The sequence below is a fragment of the Eutrigla gurnardus genome (assembly GCF_963514095.1).
Source record: "Eutrigla gurnardus genome assembly, chromosome: 21".
In the NCBI taxonomy this organism is placed as follows: domain Eukaryota; kingdom Metazoa; phylum Chordata; class Actinopteri; order Perciformes; family Triglidae; genus Eutrigla; species Eutrigla gurnardus.
Window position 1 is genome coordinate 15,567,602 of NC_139932.1, and position 14,836 is coordinate 15,582,437.

The 14,836-nt window shown below is 42.0% G+C and overlaps 1 protein-coding gene across 2 annotated transcripts in view; it reads right to left on the bottom strand.

The window, feature by feature from the left end:
* LOC311032093 (copine-8) overlaps positions 1–14,836 on the bottom strand; it is a 60,290-nt gene that overhangs the window by 32,706 nt on the left and 12,748 nt on the right. For both annotated transcript variants that reach the window (XM_084038724.1, XM_084038725.1), the window contains exons 2-6: positions 12,180–12,220; positions 10,303–10,349; positions 8,861–8,964; positions 4,465–4,504; positions 767–843 (exon numbers count right to left, since the gene is read on the bottom strand). In XM_084038724.1, the coding sequence (XP_083894850.1) occupies positions 767–843; positions 4,465–4,504; positions 8,861–8,964; positions 10,303–10,349; positions 12,180–12,220 (309 nt within the window). The remainder of the gene's footprint in view (positions 1–766; positions 844–4,464; positions 4,505–8,860; positions 8,965–10,302; positions 10,350–12,179; positions 12,221–14,836) is intronic.

Below are 14,836 nucleotides of genomic sequence, written 5' to 3' on the forward strand. Positions count from 1 at the left end.
GATGTGGTACTCCTGGCAAACAGCCATCTGTAGATTCTTGTGCAGCATTAGTGTCTCGGAATTTGAATGATTTTGCTCAAATTCCGATGAATTGTTCAGCCCTACCATGGAAGTCTGTTTGCAGTGATATGCTGATGTTTCTCACGTCCAAAACGCCATTCGTTAGAAACGAAAACTTTGTCAACTGGCACTCTAAAAACTAGTACAACAACAACAATGCAGGAATGTAATGAGGCTCACACCTTCGCTGACATGCATACAAGGAAACCCATGTCTACACACACAAACACAGACAGGTGCATATATCCTAATGTATATGCGTTGCTGCAGGGAACAGGCTCCTGAACAAGCCTGAGGAACGCAATCGATCTAATGAGCCTACGTCTTTGAATGTGCAAGAATACCCAGGATCGCGTGGGAGTGTTTTTGTGTGCCCATTTAAAAAAAGAAGAAAACAAGAAGCTGTAGGTGAACGCTGTTCCTCAGCTTAGAATCCACCTGAAACAGATGTCAGGGAAGCACCATCCATACCGCTTCATCACTCCAATTACCAAGTAGCAAGTATTCTTCCATACAGAGAGAAATCTAAAGATATCTCACAGCTCAAAAGCTCTATGTCTTCACCTTACATATATATTGCTTGTGGATATACAGGTTTTACCAAACTTTTTAGAGAAAGTACTGTTTACTTCTTTAAAATTGTCTGAAAATGTATATAATACATAATTAGAAAATAACCCAGAAAGCTATGGGCAAACCCACTCACCCAAGAGCTTTTTCCGAGCGACTGCCCAATGATCCAACCACCTCTCCCAGAGTGCAGTAGGCCTGGCCAAGAAAATCCTGCAGTTAAGAGAAAGAGACAGTTATTCACACCAGGCAGGCATAAAACTAAAAGAAAACACATTAAATTGAATTCAGAAAACAAAAAACAACATAAAATTAACAATCCGTCCATACTCCCTATTGACAGATAATACTGCCAAGTAGATTGAGCCTTCCTCCCACCTGCCCCCCCCCCTCTTTGCCACTTTCCTGGTAGATTAAATTGCCATCAGATAATGAAACTTTACAGCTGATCTAGACAGAAAGGCGAAGACACGGAGAGAAGTGTGTGTGTGTGTGTGTGTGTGTGTGTGTGTGTGTGTGTGCATCAGTCCTGGAAACAGCCACAAACTAAATGTACATGCATGATGATATGTAGCACCCAAACTATGGCACATCCCGTTCCACCGGAGGGTGGCACGGTGTTGAGACCATCCGTCACTCCTGGACACGGCGTCTCTAATATCTGACTGGATCCGCTCCAAGCAGCACCAACATAATGGATTCCCTTTGCTCCGTTGATTAACCTCTTCTGTTATTCTGCCTCTGCATCCATCCATCTACCAAGTCAACCTCATCCATCTCCCCAGATGCATATGAAACACATTTGTTTTGGCCACAGTGAGTGAAATAACATTGTAAATGTATGTTTATGGCATTTGGCATGTCTATTCCACTCTCTGTGATGTAGGGGATGTGCAGTAAAGTCACAAATCACCTAGCAACCGTTGATGTTGCCAGCATGAGGTCCACCGGAGAATTGACTGTGTGCAACTAATGGCTAAATATACAGCAGCATTGGCTAAAAAAAGATTTAATAAGATAGCTGTGTGGGTGTGCCATTCAAGTAATGTTCTGGAAAAATCAACTGTGTGATAGATAAGAACCGAGATCGGGGCGAGTGTGGGCAGATACGGATACGTAGACTGTGGTTAAACAAACATTATTGACACCAGTTTTAATGAGAATATACGAGGAGCTGAATGCTTCTCGTTCTCAAATCTACTCAGAAAAGTTTCCTCCCACAGCAATGCTATCAATCACATATTGTGGCCGTTCGGGTAGGTCAACAGGTTAGCTTTTCCTTGCACTAAGCTACATCAGCTGGCGGGCTAAGTGTGGTATACAATCTTCAAACTTTCCCTTCCTGGTCAATAAATAATCTAAAGCTTCATAGAGTGGTCCATTAGAGGGCTTTCTCGTGAATTAAAGAGATTAAAAACCTTGCAATGACATTGGATACGATTTGCAAACCCTTTATAAAAAAAAAGTGGCGTTATTAGAAAATGGTACCCACAGTTTTTACAGTTTTTGCAACTGATCCCAGAAATGTTCAAACTAGATCAGCCCGGGCTTCCTATCTATCTGCATGTAGAAATAGAAATGAGTGTGACCTCATAAACAGGACAGTGTGTGTGTGTTTCTCCTTCTATATTCCACACTCGTTCTCACCCAGTTCCCAGGTGTCCCTGCTGCCTCCCATGGTAAAACACCATCTAATGGATTGGCTCTCTAGCCCCCCTCCCGAGGCCTGCATCAATGCTGGTACGCTGCCTCCGAGCCACCATGTCTCTTATTGTATGAGGTTATTGATTGCAAGAAAGTGAGGCAAAATGAGGTGGGAGGAGGGGAAAATGGGAAATGGAGAGCTCAAGATGGAGAGAAAGTGAGAGAACAGAGGTATGGCAATGAAATGAAAAGAAAAAGGGTGACAGACTGCCACAGTGAGAGGGGAAGACAAGAAACAGAGATGAGGAAAGCACAAGAGGGATGGATCGCATCCAGAGAGACGACAAGAGCTGCAAACGTGGGGAGAAATATCCTGAAGGGAAACTGAGAGGGACTAAATTTGCTTTTGAGAGACTAGGGAGTGTTTCTCACCGTAGTATTCAATTCATCTTCACTTATTCCATGCGGTTACTGACAAATAAGTGCCAGCGGTGAAGTGGATGGCTTTCATTCAGCTATCTGTAAACTGCAAGCCTAAAAACTGACGTATGAGCAACGTGAATTATTGCAGGAGGCACAGCGACCATGACAAAGCCCTGCAGCTATTATAAAAGTCATCATAGAGATTTATAAGCTATACATGCTATAATATTGATCACACATCACACCAAGGGGAGAGTTTCTGCAGTGAAACAAGACCCACATGATTAAGCTTTCCTCACTTTTCCATTAGACCGTCTGTAAAATCACATTGCTATGCCCTTTATTTCAACCCTTTTGCTTGTTAGGAGCTCAGAATTTCTGATTATCAATCTCAAGTCTTCAACTAAGTTTTGTTTAAGTATGATAAGCAGTGATGTAAAGCAGGAGTTCCCAGACTTTACTCTACTTTAGATCTGTTTCATAGTGACAAACAGAAATGCATTTCCTTTCGAAATGTCAAATATATCAACTTTAAAGCCTCAAGTCATACATTTCCCATCCACCGCCGTTTCTTCCAGTAATCCCTGCCTCTTTGTTAAAGACACAAAGTCATGTGACGCCGTGTGTGTGTGTGTAAACCCGGTGATATGCGGGCAGACCGGTTGGGTCGGACACTGAGGAGCAAACACTGATAAGAGCTAAGAGTGTGTCACTTCAGGGCACAACGTGAGTCACTGTCTGCAGCTCCGCTCTGAGGCACGCTGGGACACAAAAGTCAAGTGAGTGTAAACGTGAAAAAACATCAACGTAGTTGTTACGATTATCTTCTAGGTGGTTTTGTGGGGAAAAAAGGCGAATAGAGGGATGGAGTAAAGCCTGATAGCACACTGGCTGTAAATGTGAATGTCCAGATAACGCTCAGAGATTATGAGTAGGAAAGACAGATGTTGTATCTTTTATTGCCAGCCATAATTTTTTTTTGACCATTGCTCTGATGTCCTTTTATTGGACGGTGACAGTCCAGGTCATTATTGACCTTAACCACAGCAAACACCTGGCCAAACATGTCTCAGATATCACAGAAAAGTCCATTTTAATTAAAACAGATGTGCACACAAGATTAGAGAAGAACACACAGCTCTGTGAATGGTTATCGATTTAAACAGTCACCTCCCCGATTGTTACACAATAATGGAAAATATGCTGATTTGACTTCTTTTCTGTGATTGTGATATTCTTGTTTTTATTAATTAAAATTGTATTTTTTGTTTTAATTATTTGTATGCGTTTATTTCCAATTATTTTAATGTTTTATGTCGACCAGTAAACCGCTCTAAACGTGAGGAAAACCTTCAAAAAGGTACCAGCTCTGACTGAAACCACAATCCCCATGATGCAGTAGGCCGGACGCAGCTATTTCTGATGAAGTTATCACATTGTTGTTCCTAATTACCGCTATGCTAATCACTGCTATCAATGTGGGGAAAAAAAGCAGGGTGGGCAGAGGGAATCGGTGTTTATTTAATTTCCAAATGAACTGCGTGCCGTTCGGGGAATGTGCGATTACAGCAGATGATAAACACACTTATTGTAACGGCCAGATTGCTGTTCTGTGGCTGAAATGAGGCTAATGGGAGGTAATAACAAGGACAGCATTGATGCTCACTCAAACGCCACACTCTGGCCAAATTAAACCAGCTGAGAGTGAGAGGAGACAAAAAATAATTGCAAACCCACACACACACGTAATCAAGTTTTAGTACTCACGTGTTTTGACAGGTTGGCGCTCTTCGAGTCAACATCATACCTGTGGAAAAAAGCGAGAGAGAGAGGGCGAGCGTCAGTGCATTAGAATTGATGAAGGGCGACAGGAGCTCAGCTGGGAATACGACGGGAATTACAGAGTAAACCGGTAATGGGGCCAAGCAGCTTGTCGCCGACGATCTCACCCGAGGCTCTGGGTATTTCACTTCCCAGTGCCACAGGCTCACTGGCATCCTCCATTAAAGTGACACTAAACGGATTAATTACCCCGCTCTTTTCATGTATAAATGAGTGCCAGGAAGAAATACCGTGTTTCCATCTCTGCTCATTAGTGTGAGATTCAACCGCGCTATCCTGGTATTTTTTTATGTATGTTTGAATATTATTCACACACTTTATCCCTCCATTCCACCTGCAGGTCTCTCATAAGTACAGTACGGGCGATAATGCGTCCAGAAATGGCCCCCTTCGGTGCAGAGGCTACTTCAAAAGAATGGGAAGCAATCAGACAAGCCGTTCCCTCCGCAATTTGAGGTCGTTTCACAGCTCAGGTAATTTCACCCGCCACTACAGATGGATTGCCCTTTGCTGGGTAATATTGAGGGAGAAATGAGGGGCAATTTATTTACTTTACAAGAAAAGTTGAGGGTTCAGACTCGGTTTTTAAGGTTCACGTTAGAATTGGGTTTTAGGTTTGAGGTCAGTTTAATTTTAAGGTTAGGGTCAGGGGTTAGGGAAGGCATTGTCAAGTTGAGTCCAACTTTATTTGCATAAGACATAATGAGAACATAAGCATCTGATTGGTGGACCTCAGGGCTCTAACTGGAGTATTGAGATGCGATAGCTCTGCCGGGCTATTTTTAAAGCTTAAAAACAAGCAACAAAATCTTAAAATCAATGGAACGGACGGGAAGCCAGTGAAGGAAGGCCGATACTGGTGATATGTGATCCTGATCTCTTTTCTTCGTAAGAAGAAAGCCGCATTGTGCACTAATTGTATTTGACGAAGAGACGACTACACCCACGTGAAAGTAGTCAAGGCGAGAGATAATAAAAGAACTCATAACTTTCTCTCTCTCTGTGTCTTTATCTTTGCCTTTATCTTGGCTAAAAGTCTTCACTGGAAAAGGCTGGCTTTGACAGTTCTATAATCATTTGAAGGAGGAGTCAAAGATCACTCCAAGATTCTAAACAAACGGTTGAATGTGAGAAGCTAAAGGCCAAAGCACAATCAATATTTGTCGATAACTGTCCTCACAAAGAAACTACAGGAATGTGTGTGTGTGTGTGAGCATTGTGTATGGGCTAATTGGGATCATCCACCCTCTAGAGTAGAAACGATTCACTGTCAACAAATGTGTCCATAGTGACTCAGACTGTTGTACCGACAAATCCCCTCCTTTAATGTAAACTTGTTATTCAAGACATTGTGTTTCTCTTGTTTAAGAAAAACAAGAGCTTTGGACCCTATTATACTCATTTGTGGCTCTGCTTCTCACCGTCACCTTTGACCTTCTCGTGAAAAGAAACGAGACAAGAGCCTAAAGCCAACGGCTTCGCGAGGCCGTCCATAATCGCAGCTAAATGCTCGGATAAGCACGCTAACTCGCTCACAATGATAGCGTTGGCTTGATGATTTTTAGAAGAAGATTCATTAAACAGAAGCACATCACGTACTGTAGGTGCAAAGAGGAAAAGACAGGGGATCGCCAAACAGTCAAGTGACTGTTATACCGTTCTGAAATCCATACATGCAAACTATTAATGGTGATACAGACTTTCAGAGAGGTCTATTACACAGAGTGCAAGTGTCATAATTCATATCCAGGAGGACACACTCTGGTATTTCACAACATTTTCACCCAGATCCCATCTTCGTGGCCCCCGAGGGGGGACTCGTTCTCTCATCTGCCATCATCTCAGACTGTGTTAACCTCTGCAGGCCGGCAGTGTCAGCTATGCATTAGCAAGCCGTTAAGGTCCTCAGATGCTCAGTTCCATTCAGAAAAGCACTCAGGACAAGGCATAGAGACGCGTATTCATACATTTATTCGGTTATCTTAACAAATGAGAAGGTATAGAAAGTCACACAAAACAGATGCACTAACACATCCAGAGCATAACACAACTAGAAATCGGTGCATCTTGTATAGCACACAACCACAGGTCATATGGAAAAGAGTTCCATGTAACTGCTCTGGAACCCGAATATAATGTAAATGTGAAAAAATATATATATAAAAAGATGGTTCAAAGCATCTAAAAAAAATGTAAAAACACAAAAATACATGGATTTGTCCATTCGTCAAAGCACAAAGTTGAATAACAGAACCAGTACTAAGGCTACTCAACAGGACACACCAATCAAAAGTACTGCGTGTGCATTTATACCATTTATGTGTGGCGATATATACAACCCGAGTGGAGGAGGCAGAGTAGATACGAAAGGTTAAATGCTTCTCTTTCCCTGAAGGAAATCTGTCCTCTCCTGTATCACACTCGCCGCCACCCCCTGAAAACCCCCGTTGGTATGGTTACCACCGCTAAAACGCACACATAGCCACGAGCCAATGCACACGCAGGCACACAACTTTGTCGCCATGGCCACACACACACACACACACACACACACACACACACACACACACACACACACACACACACACACACACACACACACACACACACACACACACACACAATAGACACAGTATGTGGGGAATGCGCACACATCAGCATTGCTTTTGTCTTGGAGTGGGTCCGTCCACGTGGCCTGGCGACAATATGAGTATGTGTTGTGACAGAGCAACCTGCTGAGAGGCTGAAACACTAGTCCATGTATGGATAAAACAGGATACTATGTGCTATAGGAGACAACAAACAACAGACCACTGACACGGGTTATCCTGCCAAATTATGGAAACATTTCTCTTTTTTTTTTTACACATCTTTCCAAGAAGTGGCTAGGAATAAAGGTGGTGTGCACCCCGCTATTCCATTTCCCCTAGCAGGCATTATGATGCATTAATTTTAGCAGAAAATATGTTTGCAATTAGACCAGGACCAATGCTCATAGAACCCAGGCGCCTATATAGAAATACCTCCACCCACACACATATATGATATATACAGAAACGCCAAACTCCTCTTCACAGAGTAACTTTCAGATCCCAGTAGGGCTGCCGACGTGGCTCCCCGGTTCATAGATTATAATATAATTAGTCTCCATCTAATAAAATAAAGCCACTGAAATCCCCTCTCTAATTCAATGAGAAATGTTATCGGAGAGCTAATTGAGAAAGAGAATCTCCTCACCTGCAGGCAGTCTGGTCGCTTGATAAAGCTACGGACCACCTCTTTCCTACAGATGGCATCCTATGCCTCAATGCAAAGGAACACTTTTCACAGAGCTTACAATGTGAGTTTACAGTGCCGTGTGATGTGGTAGAGGAGACTGATGCAGAGATCGAACCTTGCTAAGTGAGAGTTATGCTCACAGATGCAAGCGCATACCGATGTGTGATTTTAAGGTCTCAGCATGCAGAGCAGGTTAATGCTCACAAGTACCCAAAAGTTCCTTCCAGCTCACTGCTGATACTTTGAGACTCAGCACCGCTTTATTACTTTACTAATTTGGATGATGCACTTAGCGGTAGGCATGCCAATTCCACAATCTGCCAAATATCAGCAGTGAGATTAATACTGGACCAAAAGTGCTTTGGAAGCCGCTATCAAGCAATTTAAACACAGCACAGCAATGCATTGAAAGGAATGAAGCTGTCCCAGCGATGTGCAATGATGGACTTCTGTGCAATAAATCACTGTATGTAGTTTATTGCTAGAGAAAGATCCGTCCCTGTATAGAAAACCTTGGCTTAAATATGCAGCACATCTGAAAAACAACATTTCAAATCTACATTAAAGTACTAAATAATGCAGTATCCACATTTTTCAGTATATTTTGCATTAAATAAAGCACTTTAATTATAATCATAATAAGCTAATATGTTAGGAGTTTAATTTAATCGAGTGGCACACTCATTGTGCAACCTACTTAAGCTTCTATTGATTTACGTTAATGGAGAGTTAATTAGAGTCGGGTAGAAACTGTGTTGTATGCCCACAACTGTCCATGAAAGAGAGGAAAACATAAGATATAACAGCCATATTTGTAGCTCTAGAATAAAATAACTATGAAATCAAATACTTTGCTCATTTCGCAGGTGACATCTGGAGCCTCTTCAAGCTATTTTAGGAACAAATAATGTGTTCTAACCGAGTCTTGAACCATAAATGCCAAATTAACCTTTTCGATATCTGGTGCCAGATAAGTATTTATCTCGACAAATATTAACTCCACAACGACGTGGACACGCACATGATCGAAGGCGATACTTACAAGTCGAATCGGAGGTTCTGCCGCTCTTCAAAGAAGTAGTCCAAAATGAATTTCCGCACAAAATCCGGGTTCAGCGTGTTGTCGATCACCTCCGTTCTCCCAAACTACACAAAGAAAGGAAGGGAAAGAAGGATCAGAAGAACATAATTGATAAACTGTAAGGAAAACTATTTTCTCTTTTTATTAATGTCTACAGAAGAAGTTTCAGTTGAGTGGATTTTGATGATCTACACTGAAGTGAAACTGTTTTTTAATATATACAATCTTACACCAATCCCAGTTTTTACAATCACTTAGTGAAGGTGCAGAGAGTCGCGTGAATAACTGCTCAGCAGCAGGTTCACTCCTCAGAGTAAGAGGCTGGTTACGGAAGATTATGTGCAGCTTTAGAGTAATGAATGCAGAGCAGCTGAAGTATCAAGTCAATGGGGGTCAAGCAGGTCCCGGTTTGGCATTTAACGTAGCCCGTTATTAATGCGTGCAGATGATTGGGCTACTCAGAACTACTAACTGGGAATGATTGGGTGATGCAAGATTCGCCCGCTCATTTACATTCATGAATATTCACCACTGTGAGACATGGTGGTGATCGCAGTGCAGTCATGTGTGTGAGTGCTGATGCTCATAAACAAGTAGCAGGTACCGGCTGTGTAAAGTGGGGTTACTTGTCAAAATGAGCTCACGGTAATCAATTAAATTGAATAGAACTGAAATAATACCATTGTGTGAAAACATATTGTGAGTAATAAATTAAGACGCCAGCAACAGTTTCTTCAGCAGCATAACTGTCAGCTTTATAATTGAAGTCAAACTAATTAGCTTCAGATCTTATTTTCTGTACTCGGCTATGCCCCCCCCCCCCTCAATTGTTCAATGCATGTTCCCCTGGGTCAACACAGTATGTAGAAATCACCTGCAGTTTATGTCCTACTGATGTTATACTTCTTTTCAAATTTGCAGGCAAGACAGATGCCCTGATGTTGCATATTGACATCTCCACAGTGGCTGAATGGATTCTTTACCATTCAAATTGCATTTGAAATGTCTATTTCCCGGCGTTCTTTTGCAATTTAAACGTGTGAAGATAGCTGTCGTTCAGGCCAATCTGTTACGATGGGAGGAACGGCCTCCCAGGAGGGACAAAGTGTGTTAACATGGCGATATCAGCATTCAGCTCAAAGCACAAGAACAGCCTCGCAGAGCTTCTGCTTGTAGCGTCGCTAGCAAAATAATGACAACATACTGAGTGTATGAAAAATACCGCGGAGAAGTGGAATATCCTACAGGAGTGGATTGAGTCGTTTCAGTGGATGCTTTTTTGGGATTTTTCTTCAACATGGGAGTCAATTATGTCTCCATTTGTGCGGAAACGATGCATTTTTGGATGGAGATTGGCGATGCGACATACGGTGACAGACACACTCACTCTCATTAGTTCTCACCTCTCTCCACTCCTTGTTGCCCATGCCTTGTGTGTAGAGAACACAAACTGTAAAGCACAGAACAGAACATTTTAATAGCATTGCATTTCCCTTTTCTTCATAACATGATATGTATATTTCTGACTGGTGGGTAAGCTAACTAAAGGAAGGATAGAGGAGCATTGCTCTCATCAAAAAACAAATAAAAAAAACAAACTCAAATGCCACGGTATTTATCGGATCCATCAGAATATGACTAACAAGCCATTAATGCACGAATCGGAAATAACAAAAGCTACATCAAAAGCACCTAATGGTTTTATTCATGAAGCCCAAAACATATTTCCCCGTCTTCAGATGGTGAAAGACATCATAACGGGAGATTATGCAATTTCCCCTAAACGAGACAATTCACTAAGAGGCAAATTACCGAGCTCACTCATCATACACTTCATTTCTGGAGGCCTTTGATGTTCTTCTCAGATAAGTGACAGGACGAAATATCAATGGGCTTCTACACGCACAGACACACACGTTCTTATTTCTGAGGTCTGACAGGAAATAGATTTTTGGGGAACAGACAGATTTGAACCAATAATAGAACTGACAACTTTGTCATAGTTTTGCAGTTTATATATTGAATGGTTTTATGTCTCTCTCCCACTTAAACCAGAGAGTCTCGGTTTTCGTTTTTGGATCGCTGCTCTTTACGTTACCATCAAGTGACAGATCCCAGGTATATCTACAGTTTCTCAGTCTCTTTTATCCCCCTCTTTCTTTCCCCTCCTTGCTCTTTTACCTTGTCAGGCTGGTTCATATCAGGAGACCTAAGTTGCCGTGCTCAGCATAATAACGAGTGCTACTCAGCAAAAGAGCATTCCTAAATGTATGGGTGAGGCGTGAGCTTCCTCCTCCTCCACCTCCTCCTCCTCCTCCTCCTCCTTTTTGTATTCATGTTAATCACTGTCATCCCTGTCCATCATCATCACCACCTTGAGTCATTATTATCTCATGCTTCAGTAAATGTGCTGACCTACTATATTTTACAAAAGCATTGTGTGTGTGTGTTGGCTCATAGAAGATCATCCTGATATCACACATTCTTTTATTAATGAAGAAGCCTTCCTTATTTTTATGGGATGAATCTTGCCCTAAAATAGGAAACTTTATGTAGAAGCTAATTTATTAGTTCACTTTCAAATAAGTTTTCAGATGTCGAATAAGTAAAAGTCTCTTGTTTCGGTACAACTGGGAACGGCTCGAGGGACTGTGCCCACGGTACACAGCGTCCACACTAATCAAAGAACTGGACTGGACTCAAGTGTACTTTGATTCCGGCCCCGGGGCCCCTGATGTGAAAGCCTCCTAAATCTCAAGCCAACAGCTCTGGCGTACAGGAGAGTGGTATCGATCATCCTCCCTGACACTTGGTAAAGGAAACGAATAAGCTTGATTCCTAAAAGGTTTAACCTACCGCCCAGTCACTTACAGCATTATTATAATGATTGAAACGGCAGTAGGAGAGGAGAGGAGAGTCGCCTCCCGTTCTGTGAATCTATAGGGAGAACCGTCTTAGTTGGCCTCATGCATTAGTCAGACTCGCCTCCAGCTGAGCTCACGCATTTAGTGACAAAAAAACAAACACATAAGGAGTGACTCACGACTACATATGGCAAAACAAAAGATCTTCTTGCTCTGTGGGAGCCATATTCATTTGGAATCCCTTACAGTTGCTGTGCTTATTTTTGACATTATTCTCATTTGTTCTTTACTTTTTTTATACATTTATTCCCTTCCTTCTTGCCCCTCTTTTCTATCCTTACCTTCCCCTTTTGGGGATTTTAGACAGATTTCAGGTACAGGAACACAAGACAAAAGGGATGGGTGGTGTCTCTTACTTGGGTCTGATTTGGAGAAGGTGTCCCTGTCCAGAAGGTTTCTGTGGAAACACAAAATATGTAAAGTAGTCAGAAACACAGATCAGAAGGTAAAAAACACATGGCAGTGAAGGCATTTTAACACAAGGACCATTTACGTACGCTGTTAGCACGATACCATCACGCTCTGCTTACAATATTCATGTGAAACTCTTATCTGAGGTGTGAAAATACAAAAAAACATCTAAAATACTGGATATGCCACGGAGGCCAAAAAATAACACAAAAGGTTTGCTTATGACGGTGAGGAAACATGAAAAAATGTTACCTTTGTGAGTACACAGTGGTAAAAAAAAAACGAAATCCTGTCTGAGACAAGAACCGCACTGATAGGTAAGCTTTTGGGAAAAGTAGGACTGGTCTCTCTTGAATGAACACCAGTAGCATCTGAACTCCCACAGCGAACAGAAAGAGTTGTTTTCACATAAACCAACATGAGAAGACAAACTGAGCTCATGTATCCCCAAGTACTTCCACCCCCAACCAACTTCCTTCACCTATTATTCAACTTATATTCACTCTTTATTTATGGGTATTCCCATTTTTATTGCTCCTCATTTCATGCTTGAAAAAACCCACTGCTAAGCTGATATCCTCTACAGTGATATATCGTGCAGCCCATTGAGTTTCAGCCCAGATTGACAAGAAAACCGTGAAGAATTTATGCTCCTCAAAAAAAAAAAGAGGAAGGAGGAGGGCCGTGGAAAACGGAATGGCCTGATATGCAAGTGGCCTTATCGTTAATTCTGATTTGTGAATAATGAGATGAGTGACGGTGATGACAGTGGCAGCTAATGGCCTGAAGAGGAGAGGAGAGATTGGACTCGGGAACTTGTCAATGAGGTTAAATCACTCTAGCGTGTTAAAGGGCCTCGATAAGAATTAAGATCTACTCTCCAATCTACCCTTCAATCTATTTAAGGTGCCCTGATGTTTCCGGCTAGTGGAAAGGGGCATGAAAATGTGGGTAATGCTTCCCGTCATCCTTTCAACCTCAAGGATTGTGAAAGGCTGTCGGACAAAGCGCTGAAAGCTTTTTCGGTAACAGCCTCTCTAACTGTAGCCATTTTCTTTTTTCAGTTCAATTTCAGCTATCTCTGTCCCTCTTTTTCCCCGTGTGAACTCATAAACACCAGGGCGTTTTTCTCTCCGTTTCACTCTCAGGATTGCTCTGAAAAAAGAAACACTGTGAAAAATGCCAACTGTGTGGACTAGCTAAGACGTTTCCATACATCTTCCCGGGGCCCCATCTGTCGTCAGATAAGAAACCATCCTCACCATCTGAATAAACTCGAGAAAGTACACACACACCTGCTGCTGGGACTCATTTCAACCCCTTAGCACACAGTTGGCAGGTACATTTTGGGATACTAGTTAATATAAACTCTTCCCCCTTTTAGAGAAAAATGTGAGGCTCCACACTCGGCTGCTCAGAGCACATCACACATGGTGGCACTCCAAATGGGCGCCTGGGCTCCCCCCTGCACATGTGTGTGTGTTTCTGTGTGTGAGTAAGACACATTTTCAGGATTTCCAGTTCAGAGGATAATGTGCGTGAGTCATGGCTCTTTTTCCTCTCACTCCTTGCCTCTTTTCATCCAGTGGCAGGCAGCGGGAAAGCTAAAAGCTGCCATCCGAGTCACAGAGAGGTCTGCAGGAAGAAAAAAAAAAAAAAAAAAAAGGAACCACGCTAAAACAGTGCTTTAGTATATTTTTAGCAGTGAGGTTCCCAAATGAAATGCTTTAATCACGTACAATCAGCATATCATTTTGATTTTATGGCTTTTCGATCAACAAAATGACACTACAATACACCTTTTCACAGAGAGAGGCAAATATATAAATCAACTAATCGCCTGTGACGACAGACAACAGAATCCCACTTGCGGTAGTGAAGTACTTGTGCACGCTAAAAAATATTGATTTCTTCAGTTAGATTTCCCCCGGGGCTTTCAGCTTTGGTATAATTAGATGCAGCCTCTTTCTTTCTCTCGTTCTTCCCCTCAAAACACCAGCTTTGTCTATCCGGATGGTTTCTGGTGTGCGCTCACATTCACCGGCACAAAAAAACACCTTGTGAGTCTGAGTGAATCACTTAATTTGTTCTTTTTTCCCCCTCTTCTTTATCTCTCTTCTAATCTATAACGGCATCTTACAAAAAACTGCAAATAATTAAACGTAAATTAAACGTAAAAGTGACTCAGTTGGCCTTAATTAGTCGATTACGCTTTAAATCTAATCATTCACAGATTCAGGAACGAATACCTCTAGAATACCTACAAAATATGAAAATATAGGCAGCCGCAAACAGAACCTATAACAATCTGTTTCAATGCATATGACACATCAAATGGAAGCATGCTTTTTCGAGCTTCCACCTGTGCAGCTCTTAAGGCAATTAGTGTGAAAGAACAGAGACCAGGCTTATATGAAAGCACAAAGCACCCCCATTATGTGATTACGTCATTGGAGACATAAATACATTTTACTTAGAAGCCGTTAGCACATTCAGAGCTCATGACGTGAAATGATCACGTAAGCTCTTTTTTTACAACTATATTTGATGCATTTCCATGCCGTGACGCCGTCTGGATTTTACAAGAATTCCTCCAAGTTTC